This window comes from Bubalus kerabau, chromosome 19, assembly GCF_029407905.1.
Source record: "Bubalus kerabau isolate K-KA32 ecotype Philippines breed swamp buffalo chromosome 19, PCC_UOA_SB_1v2, whole genome shotgun sequence".
NCBI lineage: Eukaryota > Metazoa > Chordata > Mammalia > Artiodactyla > Bovidae > Bubalus > Bubalus kerabau.
In genome coordinates, this window is record NC_073642.1 from 69749221 (window position 1) to 69768174 (window position 18954).

Here is an 18954-nt window from a genome sequence, read left to right on the forward strand (position 1 = left end):
TCTGGACCCCCAAAATGTGGCTTCGCCGGGTCTAGGCCCCGCCACGGGGAGGACGAGCGCGATCGCCCCCAGGAGCATGCCCGGGTCGCTCCAGCCCGGCAGCGCGGGAGGGACCCCGGAGCTCGCCTCTGGCCCGCGAGCCCCGGCCCCACCGGGCCCCGGGTGGCGGCGGGGGCGGGACCAGCGGCCCCGAGGTCCAGGCGGCGCGTCACGGCGCCCGAGAGCCCGCCCCAGCCCCGCCCCCCGCCCCGGACCGGCTCCTTTTAATGGCGCGGCGCGCGGGTGCGGCGGGCTCTCGCGCGGCCCAGCGCAGAGGACGAACCGAGCCAGCATGTCCGGGACCCGAGCCTCTAACGATCGGCCCCCCAGCGCGGGCGGCGTCAAGCGGGGGCGGCTACAGCACGAGGCGGCGACCACCGGCTCCCGGGTGACCGTGGTGCTGGGCGCGCAGTGGGGGGACGAGGGCAAAGGCAAGGTGGTGGACCTGCTGGCCACGGACGCCGACATCATCAGCCGCTGCCAGGTGCGGGCCGGGCGCCGGGCCCCTCCCCCACCCCGATCCAGACGGACCCTGCCCTCCCTGCCCTCCCGCCCTCCCCAACACGCCCCTTGGACGCCTTCCCTCCGGGGACACCCTCCCCAGCCGCCACCCCACCCACTCGGGGCAGACCGTCTTCCCTCCCCCACGGTCTCCCCCAGGGACCCCGCCTTCCCCGCCGGCCCCACCCCCAGGGCCGTGGGCCAGGGGCCGAGCTATAAATACAAGTCGCTGAGTTGGGGACACTCGATCCTCAGGGGGTGGGGTGTACCATGGGTGTGACACTGGGGCGGGCACTGTGGGGGGCGAGGCGGAGACCCCAGGTCCCCAGTGGCTTGGAGGCCACCCAGACTCCACACTTCCTCCTTCTGTCTAGGGCTGGGACAGGGCTGGCTGACCACAAGGGGTCAGTGTGCGGGAGGAGGCTGCCGGCTGGAGCCCAGAGTGGGAGCAGGCATGGCCTCTTGGAGCCGTGGAGGGTCAGCCAAGCAGGGGCAGAGACCCGGGCAGGACTGCTGGCCAGGGCCCGAAGGAGGAGAGGGAGGAGCCTGGGTCTTCTGGCCAGGGTGACCCCGAGGCTGGGGGTGCCACCCAGGATGCCAGACACAAGCTCTGTCCCCCAAGGGCCCCTGCCCACTGCGGGCTGCTCTCTGTACCCCGTCTGTTGTCTCCTGCACCCCTCGGGGCCATGCTGCGCTTGGGGTGCAGGGGGTTGGCCTGGAGGGGTACACTGCTCCTGAGGCTCACAGCCCCATGCGGGGAGGCTGCCAGAAGTGAGGAAGGGCCGCCCCCTGGGCACCTCACACCTGAGCTCCTGCCAGGCGGGGCCCAGGACTCAGCACCACCGTGGGGTGGGGGGCAGCGTGCCCACTGGGGCAGACGCTTCTCGCAGGCCGACTGTGGCCTCCTGGAAGGTGCCTCCTGGAGTAGCGGGAGCCTCCCACCGTCTCAGCCCCTCAGCCAGAGCGAGCAAGTCCACACCCCCTCCCCTGGCCCCGGGGGTGCAGCCTTCTGCTGCATGTCCCCTCGGGGGGCCTGCCTGCTTCAGCCGTGACGCCCAGGGCCCTCCGTGTGACCTGCCCGCTCTGGGCAGCCTCACCCACCCTCCTCGAAGTGACCTCGGGGCTTGGTAGGTGTCCGTGAGGGCCCTCGCCTCGGAACCGCTGGGCTCCCCACTGTTGACGCGGTTCTGGAGGAAGGCCCTCCCTGCTCTGCCACCTGGGTTGGCAGGCCAGGCCCTGCCCTCTCCTGTTGCTTGTGAGAGCCATGGATGGGACCAAGCAAGGGCAGAGCCGCCTGGAGCCCCCCGCCCAAATGGGAGCCCACACGGCACCCTCTCCCTGACCCAGCTTCTCCCTGAGATCCATTCTCCCCCTGCAGGCCTCCAGCTGTCCTGGGAGCCCACCGTGATTTCTCCCCTCCAGCCTCCAAACAAGCTGCTGAGGCAGGGAAACGGGACCAGAGCCACTGAGCTGTTAGAAAAAGAGGCACATATGGGTCCTCCCGCGTGCCACACCCGCCTGGCACCAGTGCTGGGCTCCGGCTGGCACAGGGAGAGTCCAGCCCCCACCCCAGGAGGACTGCTTTTGCCTGGAGCCCAGAGTTGTGGCCTTCACATGGCACTTGGCCCCAGAACTGGGTCGATCTCGGAGCTATGGGCCAGGGCAGCGGGCAGCGGGCAGCTGGCCGCAGAGTCACGGGTGGGGGGCAGGGTGGACTGGGGCCCCAGCCCTGCCTGGGTGGCTGTCTAGAAGGGCTGACCAGCCCTTGACCAGAAGGGTCGCCTGGCCTGTCACCTGGGCCTGGGGTTATCCCGAGTGGCAGCCGCAACCCCCGTGGCCTCCCGGGGACCCTACTCTGGTCCTGCCGCTGCACCCCCTCCCGGCGCCCGCAGGCCCGTCTTCCGTCTGGGCTTTGGTCCACCTGGGAAGCCTTTCAGCGGCCTGGCTCAGGGGAACTCACTTTCCACCTGCCCAGAGGCACCCCCAGTGGCCACCCTCGGTGCTCCCCATCTCGGGGGTTTGGGGCCCACGGTCAGCATGCACCGCAAGACCCCCAAGGCCTTCCTTAGGGTCCACAGACCTGGGGCTTAACCCCCTGCTGTTCTTTTTGCCTCCGTCTCCCCTTGTGGATGGGGCCCGACCCTCCCCCAGCGTCGGGAGGCCCCCTGCAGCCTGGGCGCAGGTCCGGGGGCTGCTCCGGGCCCCCGCGGCTCCAGGGCTCCCTTCTCCCCTCACTCCCCGCCCAACGCCCCCTCCCTCTTCCTGGCCCAGGTCCCGCTGCAGCCACACGACTGCGACCCCTAGCCGCCTCCGCCTGCCGCGCACTCCGCCCACTCCCTGGGAGACCCCGCCCCTGCTCCGGGCTTTCTCTTGCGGTGCCTGCGGGCATCCTTCCTGCTGTTTGACTTGCCTCACCTCCTAACCCGTCCAGATGGAAGCCGGAGAGCCCACGCGCTTGGCCTGCCTGTCAGGGCCCCGGTCACGGCCCCTCCCACGCCGCGTCCTGTCCCCAGGACACGGTGCCAGCCCTCCCTCCGTTTCCAGAGTTACCTTCAGCAGGCTTTGGGCCCCACAACGGCCCTGAGGCCTCAGGGCGACCCGTGCAGGATTTATATACAATTCCCCCCTCCAAGGGCAGTGAGGCCGCTCGGTGCAGGAATCCAGCGCGGGATGCCCTGGTGGGCGCCATCAGCTCCTGGGAGCTGTGACCAAGGGCACAGTGGTCTCACTCCTGCGGGGTGAGGGACCGCGTCCTGTGGCTTGCCGGTGCTCTGGGATCTCTCTCCCACGGAGGGAGGCCGGGAATGCCCGCCCCCCCTCCCCGAACCCCAGGCTGGTCCAGGGGCCTCCCGGGTCGGGGGCACTGGGGGAGACGCCCGGTAGTGCCTCCACGTGTGCAGCCTCTGATGACACCTGTCCCCCAGCAGAGGCTCCAGGGGGAGAGCCTCTGCAGGGTCACCTGGGCAGTCGTGGCCCTGGGCAGGGGAGACCTGTGCACCCACCTGGGGCTCCTGCCCTCCCCTCTCCCTCACTCTGGTGCCTCACACGCAGAGCAGTTCTGTTTGGGGTGAACGGATGGATGGGTGGACCGATGGTAGAGTCCCTCAGAGCAGACACCCAAAAAGAGGCACGCGAGGACTGCCTGGGCTCGCGACCTCCACGCTTTCACCCAGACCTCGGTGGGGGTGGGGGTCAGTTCACAAGGCTCTCCACCCGGAGGGCAGACCCCTGGCTGCTGCCTGCTGGGCAGGATCCTGAAAAAACCCGCTTCTCCGTGGCCGCCCAGAGGCTCCACCCCCGGCCAGGCCCAGGGCCGCGAGCCGAGTCACAGCCTGGGAGGCCTGCCGCCCACACCCACCCTCTGTGCCTTGTTCGTCCACTCTGCGCTGGCCCCAAAGAGGGTGGGCTGGAGGACACCTGCAGAGACAGGAAGCATCGGGGCTGGTCAGATCTCGGAGTGGGCCGGCCTTGGTCCTGTTGCTGTGTCCTTGAGTGGGAAAGCTCCACGTGCGGCACCTGGTGGGGGCATCCACTGGGGACTTTGAGTGCCCGGCCAGGCCGTGGGGGCGGTGTCAGCGTCCCTGGGGACTCTGAGCTGACTGTTCCTGCCCTGAGGCTCCATCACGGAGGGGAGGACCTGGAGGGAGGCAGAGGTCCCCCCAGGCATGAGAGAGGGGTGAGGCTGGCTCCCGGTCACTCCGGATGGGAGCCTCCAGAGCCTGTCCACCTGGGGGGACAGGGAGACAGTGCAGCCCGGGGGCGAAGGCCCTGAGGGGGCCGCCAGGCTGGGCCTGGGACTCTGAACCAGCTGTCCCTTTAGGTGGCTTTTCCTAGCCATGCCCCCAGATCTCCCGGCCTGTGGACTGCAGACCACAGAAGGGCTGGGGCGTTAGGAGTGGGGGCGGGTGGTATATCCCTGCCCCGGCCTCACCCACGCCCTGGGAGAGGGCAGACGGGGGTCTCTGGGATGGTTGCCTGGACCTCTGCAGAGCTGCCGGGAAGGGCGCCCTCAGGTCAGCCGGCCCCGAGCTCAGTGTCCAGGGCTGGCTTACACTCCGGGAGTGGACCATGGCCTGGTGCCTGGGCCCTGTAGCCAGTGGGGGTCATTTGCCGCCCAGGGACCCACGGCGGCCTGCGCCTGTTCCTAGGCACTGGTGTTTACCCCAAACGAAGGTGGAGTGTGCTCGGTCCAGCTGACGCTGGCACTGGGCACTTGAGAACCAGGGAGAGGGCAGAGTGCCTAGGCCCCCGCCACGGCAGGCAGGACGCAGCTGGGGGCGGGCCTGGCTCACAGGGAGAGTGTCTGCAGGGAGGCCGTTGGCCCGCCACCCGGTCTCGCTGCAAACTCCTTTCCTGGGATCTCGGGTCCCCCCACCCTCCGCCAGGCTGCCCCACCTACATGGCAAAGGTCACCAGGGGCATGAACTACACAGAGAACCTCGTGTATGGGGAGGCGCTGTATGTGTCCCAAGGTGAGGGCAGAGTAAGGATGGGGCCTCTGGGGGTCACTGGCCCCAGGACACACACCAGGACCCCAGTGACCCCAGGGGTCAGTTAGAGGCAAACCTGCCCCAGCCCCCCAATCCCGGGGTCATTCCAGACAGGCCTCTGCACATCCATGTGACACATGGAACACTTGGTGTCTGCAGGGCCATTGGGGGCGGCGGGGCGGAGGCTGGGAAAGGGGCGTTGAGGGGTGCTTGGGCTCCGGCCGCTCTCCTTAAATTGCCTGAGTGTGAAGTGAGGGAGGTCCAGGAGAAAGTGCCCCGGCCCGGGTCCCCCCCACCCCTACCTGGGCCCTTTCTGTGGGGGAGACGGAAGGTGTGTGAACCTCCCCAGCCCTGCTGCAAGGAGCAGGTGCCCCCGGGGAAGGACACGGCCCTCGTTTGGCCAGGCCTGGCCAGGCAGGGAGTGACCACGCGCATGTGTGGGGCTCGTCTCTGCTGGGCCCTGAGGGGTGCAGGTGCTGGAACCCTCAGAGCCAGTGGCCATCGCCTCCTCTGCCAGCCAGGAGGACAGTGGGGCGTGGAGGGCAGGGGCCCAGCCGTGAAGGGGCCCCACGGATATCTGAGTGCCTTGCAGGAGCTGAGCTGGTGGGGCTCCGAGGCCTCGGGCAGCAGCCAGGACGCGTCTCCTCCCCGGCCCCTGCTCACTGGCTCCGTGGCCCCACGTTGGGGCCCGCACTGGCCTCTAGATCCCAGACCTGGGACTGGAGTCTTGCTTCCCTCCTGCGTGGGGCCTCCTCCTGGCTACCCCCACACCCCAGTCGGCCTCAGGATGGTTTTTCCCACTTGATTCCTAGGTGGGAGGCGAGGCCCAAGGGAGGGCCTGCTGTTGCACGCCGGCTCCTGGTCCCGGAAAGGCTGTGCTGCCCGCCCTCTGTCCCCTCAGAGCTCAGGCTGTGTGGCAGTGGGGCCTGAATCCGTGCTCCCTGCATCATCCCTGCATCAGAGGAGGAACCCCAGAGGGAGTCGTGGGCGGGCAGGCAGGGCTCTGAGCCCGTGGAGGCTTCAGGGGCTTCACTGAGCCGGCCTTCCCGGAGCATCAGCCCAAGAGGGTCCTGGATATGGGGGCCGGCCTGTCTCTTGGACCCAGTGCCCCGGTCAGGCCCTGGCACCCCAGACATGCATCGGAGCCAGCCACTGGACCAGGGTCCCCACGCCCAAGCAGAGATAGCGTCTCACAGTCCTGCCACCCGAGCAGCGCAGAGGGGGCTCCTGAGCGCCTGCATTTAGAGCTGCCCGAGTGAGCCGGGCGCCAGGCAGGCTTCCCTGGGTGGACGCTGATCAGATTCCTGTCCCCAGGGAGGCAACAATGCTGGACACACCGTGGTGGTGGACGGCAAGGAGTACGACTTCCACCTGCTGCCCAGCGGTATCATCAACCCCAAGGCCGTGTCCTTCATTGGTGAGTGCCCACCTGCCCGCCCGCCTGCACCGCAGCCCGGGAACCCATGGATGTGAGTGGAAGAGGCCTGGACGTCATCGAACCTGGGGGTCCATACACAGGCTGGACGCAGCAGGGCGCAGGGCTGGGCCCAGAAGGTCAAGGTTCCAGCCCCACCGAGACCCCTTGCAGAGGCCTCTGATCTGGGGACCCCGCCTCGGGGCCGCACTCGGAGCCCAGGACCCCCTCCTCCCCACACCTGGGATGGAGGGACGGATGGAGGGTGCAGGAGGCTCCCCGAGCGCTCAGACTCCCCGGGTGTGTGTGTGTGCAAGCCTGTAGGCATGTGTGTGAGTGAGTGAGGGTGTGGGTGTGCATGCGTGTGTATGGCAAGTGTGGGTGTCACGTGTGTGAGTCTGTGTACATGTGTGCGTGCCTGTGAGTGTGTGCGCGTGTGATGCCCATGGGTGAGTGTGCGAACGTTGTGGGTCTGGCTCCCTGTGGGTCTGCGTGGGGCTCTCCATGGGCAGCTGTCCCCTGCCCTCCTCTAGCCCCTGGGCAGCCCCCTCCCCCACCCCTTCCCATCGCCCTCTCCTGCCCATCCCTCCAGGACACACTCCGGGAGCTTCGGGGACTTTTCCTTCTGGCTTTTTCCACTGCTGAGCAGGGCCACACGCGTGACTCACTGCCCCGCCCCACCCCCACCCCAGGAAGCAGGGCTGGCGCAGCGAGTGTGTGCCCGCTGGTGGCGCGGGTCCAGCCCTGGGTGTGAGCCCAGGGACGCTATGGCAGCAGTGGACCTGGGGGGTGGTGGGTGGTCAGGCTGAGCAGGAAAGGGCGGTGGCCCATGGGCTTCTCCATGGGTGTGGACTGGGCCCCAGTGGAGGCTGAGGACCCCAGCTCACCAGGGACCCGCACCCAGGGGCCAAGTCTTTGCCCCAGGAGGCTGCTGGGCACGACTGGGTGGGAACCAGGCCAAGGAAGCACCGCTCACTGCGGGGAGGGGAGAGGAGTCTGCCCGGTGTCCCGGGAGCCGGGGGTGGATGGGGCCAGCGGCCCCCAGGAGCATGGGCAGGGGCCAGCCCGGCCAGACACTGATGGGAGCCCTTTGGCAAGGGCGGGACGTGCCAGCGCTCATGCAGCCCCCCCGCCAGGCCCCGCCCCGTGGCCATCGCGGGGCTCCTGGCATTTAGATGACCTTTCGAGCTTGGTGTGGCTTGCCGCCTCTGAGCCACTCCCATCTGGACCTGTGTCCCAACTCCCTCTGCCAATCCCGGCGCCCGGGGGACTCACCACCCAGGAAGGCCATGGGGGCCCCACCCAGCGGGCTTTGGTCTCAGAGGAAGGGGCAGCCTTGGCTTCAGCCTGGGCCCCCAGTGAGCTCGTGGCCGTGGTGAGGCCCCTCCTTGGCTGGGCTTGGCGCCTGCCCTCTGCAGACCCCCCTTCACTTTTACGGGGATGGGGAGGCCTGGCTCCCGAGACCAAACAGCTGGAGGCTGTGTTTCTCCCCACCTCCTGCTTTCCCGTTTCCGTGTAAATCAAGCACGACAGCTCTGTTGAGGTATAACTTACGCACCATGAAATGTGCCCCGGGAGGGTAGGATGGTGCATCCGTCCCAGGTCAGTTCTAGGACACTTTCTCCCTCCTGAAGACCTCCCGCAGCAGCCGTCATCTGCTGTCTCTGTAAATGAAGGCTTTTGTTTGGACCATTTTTTATTTTGATAGAGTGTACACATAATATAAACTTTCCATCTTTCATAAAACAGAATTTATTTTATGTAAATTCATGTATTTTCTTCTAAATTTTATGCCCTACTTCCTTTCTGGGTATTCAGATTCCCTCTATTTGATGAAACAGTGGCCACATAGTTTTTTTGTAAATGCCCTTTTGTGGCAAAACAGTTGGCAACCCCAGATCTGTGCACTGATTGTTTTTGAAATGTGGAATCTTCTTAGAAGCCCTGGGCAGCTCAGTTGCCTGACAGCCAAGTCTCAGGAGGGGACAGGCAGGTCTGAGTTGAGCAGATGTGAGCTGACCACATCTGAGCTGACCCTGACCCACCACACAGCTGACAGCGAGCTATGTGACAATCGGGGAACATTGGCCCAGCGTGCAATTTAACCACTCATTTCTTCCGAACTGCATCTTGGGAATTTACCATCTTAATAAGAATTATTAAGCTCCTTCTCATGGCAAAAAAAAAAAAAGAGTTTCCATCTTAACCACTTTTAACCGTCCAGTTCAGTAGCATCGAGTACATTAGTCATGCAGCATCAGCATGTCCATCTGCAGAGCCCTGTCCCCCCTGAACTCTCCATCCCCTTTCCCTCCCCTCGCCCCCAGCACCCTGCCCTCTGTCCCTGCAAGTCTGACTCCTCCAGGGACCTCGTACAAGGGGGGACCTCATACAAGGGGGTACCTCGTACAAGGGGGGACCTCGTACAAGGGGGGACTTCATACAAGGGGGTCATACAGAGACTGGCCTTTAGTGTCTGACTTACTTCACTTTATTTATTATTTATTTCACAGGGGGCTTCCCTGGTGGCTCAGATGGTAAAGCATCTGTCCTGCCATGCAGGAGACCCAGGTTCCGTCCCTGGGTGGGGAAGATCCCCTGGAGAAGGGAATAGTTACCCACTCTGGTATTCTTGCCTGGAGAATTCCATAGACAGAGGAGCCCGGCTGGCTACCATCCACGGGGTCACAAAGAGTCAGACGTGGCTGAGTGACAAACACTTCCACAGTTCCTTCACTTTATGTAGTGTGTTACGTCCATCCGTGTGGCAGCCTGCGGCAGCATGCCCTTCCTTTTCGCGGCTGTGTGATAATGCCGTTGTGTGGCTGTGCCACATTTTCTTTATCCGTCTTGATGCCCACTGAGGACGGCTGGGCCGCTCCCCGTCTCAGCCATCATGAACAAGGCAGCTGTCAGCACAAGCGCGTGAGTTTCACGGCGTTTTAAGTGTGGGGTCCCTCTGTCTGTGACCCAATCCAATCTCGTGTCCATGTGTCTCAGGCAATGGAGTGGTCGTCCACTTGCCGGGCTTGTTTGAAGAGGCAGAGAAGAACGAGAAGAAAGGTAGGTCATGTCCCCGCGGAGCCGCGCCGCCCAGGGGCCGTGCACGCTCCCCGCGGAGCCGCGCCACCCGGGCGCCGTGCGTGCTCCCCACGGCTGAGTTGACGGCGCTCCCCATGTGGTTTCTGCCGATGGTGGTGGCAGGTGGGTGGGTGGTGCGGCTTCCACGCTGGCCCCCGGCCCGGGCCTGCTGGCCCTGCTCACACCGGAAGCCTGAGCGCAGGCAGTCAGTCCAGGGGCCCCAGCCTTTGGCTTCAGGCCACAGCCTCTCTGTCGCAGGCGAGCTTTCATGACACTGGGGACCAGTGATGTCAGGAGTTGCAGACGCGGGCTCTCCAGGACAGAGCCCTGAAGCCTGGGCTTTGACCCTGATGTCCCGAGACTGGGGAGGGTTGGGCCGACATCCCTGCAGGGAAGGGTGTGGTCCCTGGGGGCTGCTCAGGGGCAGGAGGCGGGCAGGCAGTGACCAAGGCCGCCGGCCAGGTGTGTGGGCAGGTGGGCCCCCCGGTGGTTGTCGAGAAGCAGGTGGGTGACATTGCAGCCCTGAGGTGCCCTGGACGGAGCAGAGCCTCCGCCTCGGGGCCCAGACTCAGCGCAGGCGCGAAAGGAGCCAGCGGGCCCTGGCCCCGGGATATGGGCTCTGGGAGGCGCCGGGACGGAGCCCATGAGGAGACAGAGCCGCCCGTGGGGACGCGGGTGGATGTCCCCAGGTCCCCGGGGGAGGGCCCGTCACCGACCGCATGCCGTGTCCGCAGGCCTGAAGGACTGGGAGAAGAGGCTTGTCATCTCTGACCGGGCCCACCTTGGTGAGTCCCGGGGCCTCCCTGCCCGCCTGCGAACAAGTGACCCCAGACCCCCCAGGCCTTCTCCGAGGCCGTGCCGGGTCAGGATGACTGCCAGCACAGGCAGATGGGGAAGCTGAGGCCTGGGGCAGGGGCCCGTGGTGTCCCCAGAGGCCCCGTAACCCTCTGTCTCTCTCGCCCGCGATGCTCCCGCCCGCCCGGCCGGCAGTGTTTGACTTTCACCAGGCGGTGGACGGGCTCCAGGAGGTGCAGCGGCAGGCCCAGGAGGGCAAGAAGTGAGTGGCGTCTGCGCTCCCCCCAGCCCCAAGTCCGTGGCCGTAGAGCTGGGGGCGTGTCAGGTGCAGGGGGGGCGTGCGTCCACCAGGAGTCCCGAGGACAGTGTCCGTCAGTTCACCCCACGCCTCCCCCACCCTGAAGCTCAGGCGAGCCGCCTCTCCCGGGGCCATGTGGTCCTCCCCAGGGCCACCCCCAGGAGGGCCCGTGCCGTCCATCACCTGCTGTGCCCCCCGCCCCTGCTGGAATCCCAGGCCAGCCTTGACCGAAGCTCCAGCGGGCGCCAAAGCCTGCCTAGCCGCCTTGATGGCCAGTCACTGGTTCTCCAGAGATGTTCACTGCAGTGGGCCAGGGACAGTGTCAAAGCCGGGACGGGAGCGAAGCAGGCCAGAATCCTGCCTCTCACACACGTGTGCACACACACACAAGCAGTGCATGCATGTGCATAGATTATACACACACGGCCTTGTACACTCATACAGAGGGACACACACGCACACACATGTAGGCACAGCACACGCTCACACGAAAGTGCACACACGCTCACATATGAACATGCACTCACACACGTGCACACACATGTAGGCACAGCACACACTCACACGCAAGTGCACACACGCTCACATATGAACATGCACTCACACACGTGCACACACATGTAGGCACAGCACATGCTCACACACAAGTGCACACACGCTCACATATGAACATGCACTCACACACGTGCACACACATGTAGGCACAGCACACGGTCACACACGTGCACACACACGCTCACACACAAGTGCACACACAGGGCTTGGCCACACACAGGTGGCGATGCTGAGCATCCACACTCGCTGACCTGGGCTGGGCTGTGGTCGGCAGTGGGTACAGGGTGGCATTGCCAGGTTCCAGCTCTGAGGAGATGGCAGGTGCCCAGAGCAGCAGCCTCGGTGCTGGGCAGAAGGCAGCAGGGCCAGGGAGGGCACCGCCGGGCACTGGGCCTCAGGGGGCCACGGGAGGGCCAGGCCGGGACTTGGACCCACGTGCTGCCCCCGCAGCTCCCAGTCCTGGAGCTTGCTGTCAGAGGCATCCAGGGGTTCCCATGGCAGCCCAGCCCTTGGGGCTGCAGCTCGGAAGGGCCCTCGGGCGTCGCCCGGCTCGACCTTGGTTTACGGGGGTGGACGCTGAGGGCTGGCCGGGGGCCCCGGTTCCCAGGCTCCTCCCCCAGTTCCAGCAGGCCTGCCTGGGCCCCCCAAGCTCACGGCCCTCGGCCTGTCTTACAGCATCGGCACCACCCGGAAGGGGATCGGGCCGGCCTACTCGTCCAAGGCCGCCCGCACCGGCCTCCGCATCTGCGACCTCCTGTCTGACTTCGACGAGTTCTCCTCCCGGTACCTGACCCATCCCTGGCCCTGGGCTGGGGGAAGCTGGGCCAGGGAGGCGGGCGCGGGGCTCTGGGCAGACGGGGTGGCAGTCGCTGTTGTTTCCGCAGATTCAAGAACCTGGCACGCCAGCACCAGTCCATGTTCCCCAGTTTGGAAGTGGACGTTGAAGGTCAACTCAAAAGGCTCAAGGTAGAGCTGAGCACCCCGGCGTCGGGCAGGCCCGGCCCTACTGAGGGTCCCTCCACAGCCGCGCACGCTGCCGTGGCACCCCTGGAATAGGGCCTTATTTCCCGGTGGCTGGGCTCGGGGACCACAGGCCTCCTGTGGGAGCCCCCAGTCGGCAGTCTTCTCAGGAGGCCAGGGGCTCACCCGCTGGCCTGGCCCCTCGAGTCCTCTCTGAGGAAACGACCCTGGACACGCCAGGGGCCATAGGAAGACCCTGTCGGTCTGGGGCAGGAGGCAAAGGCATCCCAGCTCACTGCTATAGGGACGGAGCGGGTGGGATGGACATGCTGGGGGACAGAGGCCAGCCCCGTGCATCGCGGGCAAGAGCTCGAGGTGTCCCAGCTCACTGCTAGAGGGACAGAGCAGGCGGGAGACAGGGGGATGTCCGCACGGAGCCCTTCTGGAAACCTCCAGGGCCCAGCTCCTCCAGCCTCGTCTGGGGCTCTAGATGTAGACAGGGATGGACCCACAGGGATGCGTGCAGACCGAGGGCCTCGCTGGGCAGGAATTTGCTGGAAGCCAGAGGCTGTGAGGAGGAGGCCAGAGCCGGGTGGACCCCCTTCTTGCATCCTGGCCCCTTCTCCCAGGGCTTCGCCGAGCGGATCCGCCCCATGGTCCGAGACGGCGTTTATTTCATGTACGAGGCGCTCCATGGCCCCCCTAAGAAGATCCTCGTGGAGGGTGCCAACGCAGCCCTCCTTGACATTGACTTCGGTACGTCCCCAGCCAGAGCCCCACGAGCCCTGCCTTTTTAGTCTGCCGAGGAGACAGCTGTGGTGGGCTCGCCTTCCATACCAGGCTGCCCTCTGTGCCCGGGAAACAGTGCTACTGCCCTCTTCCTGCAACCTCAGCCAGGAGGGGGGAGAGGAGGCCAGGCTGGGGATGAGGGACGGGGTGGGGATGAGGGGTGGGGATGGGGATGAGGGGTGGGGATGAGGGGTGGGGATGGGGGGATGAGGGAAGGGGATGAGGATGAGGGATGGGGATGAGGGGGGATGAGGGGTGGGGATGAGGGGTGGGGATGGGGGGGATGAGGGAAGGGGATGAGGGACAGAGATGAGAGATGGGGATGAGGGACAGGGATGAGGGCCGGGGATGAGGATGAGGGATGGGGATGAGGGGGGATGAGGGGTGGGGATGAGGGGTGGGGACGGGGGGATGAGGGAAGGGGATGAGGGACAGAGATGAGAGATGGGGATGAGGGACAGGGATGAGGGACGGGGATGAGGATGAAGGGGGATGAGGGGTGGGGATGAGGGACAGGGATGAGAGATGGGGATGAGGGACAGGGATGAGGGACGGGGATGAGGATGAGGGATGGGGATGAGGGGGGATGAGAGGTGGGGATGAGGGCGGATGAAGGATGGGGATGAGGGATGGGGATGAGGGCGGATGAAGGATGGGGATGAGGGGCGGGGATGAGGGATGAGGGGTGGGGATGAGAGGGGATGAGGGATGGGGATGAGGATGTGAGGGAATGAGGGACGGGGATGAGGGGCAGAGATGAGGGACAGGGATGAGGGGTGAGGGACGGGGATGAGGGAGAGACTGGCTGGGCCCGGGAGCCCTGACTGCCCCACCTGGGCCTCTATCCCCGCAGTCCCCGCTGTCCCCACTGTCCCAGGCCCAGGGGCACACCAGCCCCGAGGCCACCTGAACTGTCCAAACCCGAGGGACCCTCCCCCTACCCACCCGCACCAGCTCACACACACCCTGTGTTGGCCACACCCCGTGGATGGTCCCTGGGACCACTGGGGTGACCCCTCGCCAGAGATCCTGAGGGGTGGCAGCCCAGCTGGTTCTGTCTCGCAGGGACCTACCCCTTCGTGACATCCTCCAACTGCACGGTGGGCGGCGTGTGCACCGGCCTGGGCATCCCGCCCCAGAACATAGGCGAGGTCTACGGCGTGGTCAAGGCCTACACCACACGCGTGGGCATCGGCGCCTTCCCCACTGAGCAGATCAACGTGAGTCTCCACCCCCGGGGGACCGCGGGCGCCTGGTGGAGGGACCGGGGAGGCCGCAGAGAAGATGCTGAGGCTGTAGCTCCAGCCGCCCCCCAACTGCCGTGTGGCTGTCCCGCAGATCCCCCAGCTCAGGAAGGACGCTGAGAGCCTTCTCTCTGGCCCCATCCCTCTCTGGGTGCCCAGGCTGCCTTCCTCCTGGGGCTGAGCGAGCCTGGGTTTGGTCTCAGCTGGATAAGAGCAGGGTGGAGCAGTGCCCACCAAACTCCCCAGCAAACTGCCCTCCAGCCTCTTGGGTGTCTCTGGAAGCTCAGGACGGCCCCCGCCTTCCTCTCCCCGGCCTTGTGCCCACAAGGCTGGAGGGACACGAGGCTCCTGTCCTGAGCAGGCAAGCGAGGGCCAGAGCAGGAAGAGGATGTGCTGGGCAGGGTTATGAACCCCGGAGAAAGAAGCACAAAATAAGCATACAGCCTGCTCGAGGGCAGCTTCGGGGTCTGCAGATCCACTCTCACCTGCCCAGGAGGCCAGGGCAGGCCTGGTCACGAGGCTCAGCTCGGGCAGGCGTGCTCAGGGCCTGGGGCAGCGAGCGGGCGTGAGGAGGGGTGGCCATCAAGGGGCCTGGGGCAGTGAGCGGGTGTGAGAAGGGGCGAGGAGCGGGCGTGAGGAGGGGTGGTCGTCAGGGGGCTGCAGGAGGGTGGGGTGGGCGTGAGGAGGGGCGAGGGGCGGGCATGAGGAGGGGTGGTCGTCAGGGGGCCGCAGGAGGGCGGGGTGGGCAGCCGGCTTAGGCTCCATCCCCACAGCCCCCAGGCCCTCCCTGTCACTCCGCAGGAGATCGGAGACCTGCTGCAGAGCCGAGGCCACGAGTGGGGCGTGACCACGGGCAGGAAGCGGCGCTGCGGCTGGCTGGACCTGATGATCCTGAGATACGCCCACATGGTCAACGGATTCACCGCGTGGGTGGTGCTGAGGCGCCCTCCGCCCCCCGGGCGCCCATCCCCCGGGGGCCCAGACCAACTGCCCAGACGCCGCAGGAGCAGGGCCACCGGGCCTCGGGCTCAGGGCCACAGTCCTCCCCACACAGGGTGACCTCGCCCGCGGAAACCTTCCACTCAGCAAGGCCACCGGGGGGTGATGGGGAGGGATGTCCAGGGCGCCCTGGGGCTGGCCCTTCCTTGGCTCCTGAGCGCAGACAGGGAAGGAGACATCTCGAGGCCAGAGGGTGGCCCGCCCCCGGAAGCGGTGCAGAGGCTCTCCTGGAGCCGGGGAGGGAGCCCAGAGCAGAGGGCCTGCACTCGTCCAGACCCCTGTTCTGCTGGGCCGTGGGGACGGGGCAGTGCTGGGCTCCCAGCCTAACCGTCGGGGCTCTGCCATCCTCTGTTCTAGTCCTGCAAACAGAGGAGCGAGGGGTGGGGCTGGGCGGGAGCTGCGACGGCGGCTGACCGCCCTCGGCTTCTCCCTGTGCTCTGGACAGGCTGGCCTTGACGAAACTGGACATCCTGGACGCCCTGGACGAGATCAAGGTCGGCGTGGCGTACAAGCTTGGCGGGAAGCGGATCCCCTACTTCCCAGGTGCGGGCGCCGCCACCCCCCTGCCCTTGGCCGCTGGTCTTGGGCAGAAGGGACAGTGTGTGTGCGTCGGGCACACAGGGCAGCCTGTGTCGGAGGCTCTTTCCACTTCTGTCCATGGCAGATTCTCACCCCGAGCAGAGGCCTGTGCGTCCGCACTCTGGGGAGAGCTCAGAGGGACTCAGGGGCCAGCCTGACCCCAAGACCCTGGGGAACCCCCAGGGTCAAGGCCCACCTTCCGGGAGCTGGGGACTCACCTGAAATAGCAGACATGGACTGTGGATGCTCAAAACTTGGGACAAATAGGAAGATGATGTTAACCTAAGAAAACACATGTTTTTGGTTAGATTTTTTAAGGTCTCCCTGAAGTTTCTGTGACCAAGCAAGTGTCCCTTCTAAAAAGCGTAAAGGCAGTGATGTTCTCCTGTGTGCCTGGCCTGGGGTCATGGATGATCCCACCCGCACCAGCAGCCGTGGGCGAGCTGCCCCCACAGGCCCCCAGCATGTGTGTGCAGACTCTCGGCTGTGGGAGCCCCATGCGTCCTCTCGGCCAGTGTCCCCCAGACTGACTGACTCTGAACTCCGAGAGGACACAGCAGGGCAGTGCTGGGACTCAGGGCATGTACTTGCGGTGGACAGCTCCTTCCAGCAATTTCTGACCACAGGGGTGGTTGGCGTCTGCTGTGAGGCCAGGAGTCCAGACCCAGTGGGATCCTTGCCCTGAGGAGGGGAACATAGATCCTTCAGGAACCCTAACACTGCAGGACCTCAAATCCCTTTAGAAGCAGGGGCCTCAGAATTCCTTAGCTGAGGTGTTCCCTGGAATCCGTGTCCAGGGTGGTGTGTCCCTTGGGCTGGAAGGGGAGCAGGTAGCATCCCAGAACCACCCCCCAGCCCTAAGAAAACCAGGAAGGGCTGCTTGCCTTCTCTGCCCCTGAACGCTGGGGCAAGCAGACCCTGGGCTGGGGGTCCCAGGCCCGTGGCTGCGCGGACATCTGTGGCACGCGGCTCACCCAGCCCATGTCCGCAGCCAACCAGGAGATCCTGCAGAAGGTGGAGGTGGAATACGAGACGCTGCCAGGGTGGAAGGCGGACACCACGGGTGCCCGGAAGTGGGAGGACCTCCCCACACAGGCCCAGAGCTACATCCGGTTCGTGGAGAACCACGTCGGCGTGGCAGGTGGGTGCCCTGTGTCCAGCCACCCCCTCCACCCGCCTCGCCCCAGGCTGAACCTCCCCTTCCCCTTTCAGTGAAATGGGTTGGTGTCGGCAAGTCCAGAGATTCGATGATCCAGCTGTTTTAGACAAAGCCGGAGCTGACCCCAGCAGCGTGGCCCGCATCGTGTCCTTTCCTCGGCCGGCAGAACCAACGCCGTGAACAAAGAGATTTGAAAGCTATTTTCTGTACTTTTGTATTTTTCTTTAAGCCTTCAGCCCAACCCTCTGATTTCTACAACTTGAAACATTTGAAGGCCAGTGTCATGTACGTTTTTAAACATCCTGCTATTTCACGTGAGCTCAAACCAGAGCCCTTTTCTGGCTCGTGAACTGTCACGTGGCTGCCTGTGCAGCTGGAGCCGCTGAGCAATAAATCCCACAGCCGCTGAGCAGCAGTGAGCCGTGCAGGTCTTTTTCTGACTTCGTCACCGTTGCTTCGACTTTTAGCTGCTGAAAGGTCCCACTCGGCAGCATCAGCGGCCGGGGTGACTCACGTTTTCAGTGTCAGGAAGCAACAACTGTCTGTTGCTCAGACAACAGAATGGGAGCAGCCCAGGGGAGGAGGACCATGGGCGTGAAGCATGTTTTCCCAAACGGAACGTCTCCCCGCAGACTCGCTCTAGACCCCAGAGCCCTTCCCCACACGGCAGCCCCTGCGTTTCAGTGGGACAGCCTCTCCCCCGCCCTGTGTCCCCTGGAAAAAGAAGACGCTTCTCAGCTGGCAGAACCTGCAGAGACCCTACTGAGGTCTGTGCTCAACTGGAAGCCGTACTCGGCTCATTCAACGCTTCAGAGTTTGTGGTCAGTTTAGAAAAATAATTGGCCTTTTGGTATCATTTCAGAGAGGGAAGGGTTTATACACATGGAGAGACTAGGAGTCTGGTAGGCCTAAATCCTCACTTTCTAGAGCTGAGGATGCCATCTGGGTTCACTGACACTGGGCAGGTGCCCACCCGGCTTGCTTCCCGTGGGCCCCGCCAGCCCCAGGAAGTTCTGCGGGGCCCAGTGTCACCGGCTCGTGCCCTGGAGCCCCAGACCCTTGTGACAGCCTATTAGGTGAACAGGCCACATGTTGGGAGTATGGCTTCACACATGCTAGTGAGCTTTTCCAAACAGCCAAGAATGGCCTTCGGTGATTTGAAAGAACGCAGGAGCACGTGTGTACCAGCTTCCTCGGGCAGCAGGGCTAGAAGTGAGAAACACCAGAAGAAACTGACCTTGGCGTTTCCCGAGAATTATTTCCCTTCACGACAGAGCAAAGGGGGGGAAGGAGAGAGCCCCACGGCAGGGTGAGCTCTTAGGGAAGGAGAAGGTGGACCCCAGCTCTCCTCCCTGTCCCCGGGGACTGTGCTTCTCGTGACCAGATGACTGTTTCATCCCATCCTGCTACAACAGAGGGGTGCATGCTCTGGGCAATCAACCAGAGCGGGCATTTTTCAGAAGAAAGAGAAATCACTTTGTTCTGTGTAAAAAGCTGCACTCCCGGCTCAGCAAGCTCCGCCTGCAACTTAGATTAGAAAGCTGCCGCTAAATCCTTCACTCCAGTACAAGTTGTTTTTCCCTTCCAGCTCTGGGCTATATCCTGCGGAGGCAGCCGCAGGCAGTATGTCTGAGTATCTGCAGAAGTTTTACAGAAAAGACACCAAACTCGAGGGGCGCCATTCTCGGCTGCACCAGCATCCTCGCCCTTGTGTGGCCCAGAGATGGGAGGGTGGGGGCTGAGGTTAGCCGCCTTCTCTCAGTATCAGGTGCTGTGAGGGTCTGAGCAATTATAACCTGGTGCCCTCTCTCCTTGGCACCAACAGCAGACCCCCAGGGAAGAGGAGCTTACACTGGTCTCAATTGAATGTGTGGGGAAAAGATAAGTAAGTGATTCGAGGATGTTGCTCGATAAATTGTGTTTTTCAAGCCGTTTTGCTCAGAAGGTTAATGTTCATTACCCTACCACTGAGCCATTCCACTCCTAGGCACTGACCCGTGAGTGTCCAGAAGAAGCCTTGGAAGAGAATGTTCAGAGCAGCCGCCTTCATC

General features: G+C 64.5%; 1 protein-coding gene across 2 annotated transcripts; it reads left to right on the forward strand.

Annotated features, from left to right (window-relative positions):
- The first annotated feature begins 249 nt into the window (after window positions 1-249).
- ADSS1 (adenylosuccinate synthase 1) lies at window positions 250-17343 on the forward strand. 2 transcript variants are annotated; one of them, XM_055556780.1, is made up of 13 exons: window positions 251-523; window positions 6345-6447; window positions 9445-9507; window positions 10260-10310; window positions 10516-10582; window positions 11849-11956; window positions 12058-12139; window positions 12763-12889; window positions 13988-14142; window positions 14968-15092; window positions 15611-15708; window positions 16736-16885; window positions 16957-17342. In XM_055556780.1, exons 1-13 carry the CDS (start codon window positions 332-334, stop codon window positions 17007-17009), a joined length of 1374 nt encoding a protein of 457 aa, XP_055412755.1. In that variant the 5' UTR covers window positions 251-331; the 3' UTR covers window positions 17010-17342. The 2 variants fall into 2 exon arrangements, with proteins under 2 accessions (XP_055412756.1, XP_055412755.1); XM_055556781.1 differs by lacking the exon at window positions 10260-10310 and having other exon boundaries at window positions 250-523; window positions 16957-17343.
- Window positions 17344-18954: the final 1611 nt, after the last annotated feature.

Excerpts from the sequence above, each read along its gene's own strand:
- ADSS1 (XM_055556780.1), top strand. The coding sequence starts at position 332 with ATGTCCGGGACCCGAGCCTCTAACGATCGGCCCCCCAGCGCGGGCGGC. Across the intron at positions 15,709-16,735 it reads GCGGATCCCCTACTTCCCAG|CCAACCAGGAGATCCTGCAG; the intron begins GTGCGGGCGCCG and ends CCATGTCCGCAG. Across the intron at positions 16,886-16,956 it reads GAACCACGTCGGCGTGGCAG|TGAAATGGGTTGGTGTCGGC; the intron begins GTGGGTGCCCTG and ends TTCCCCTTTCAG.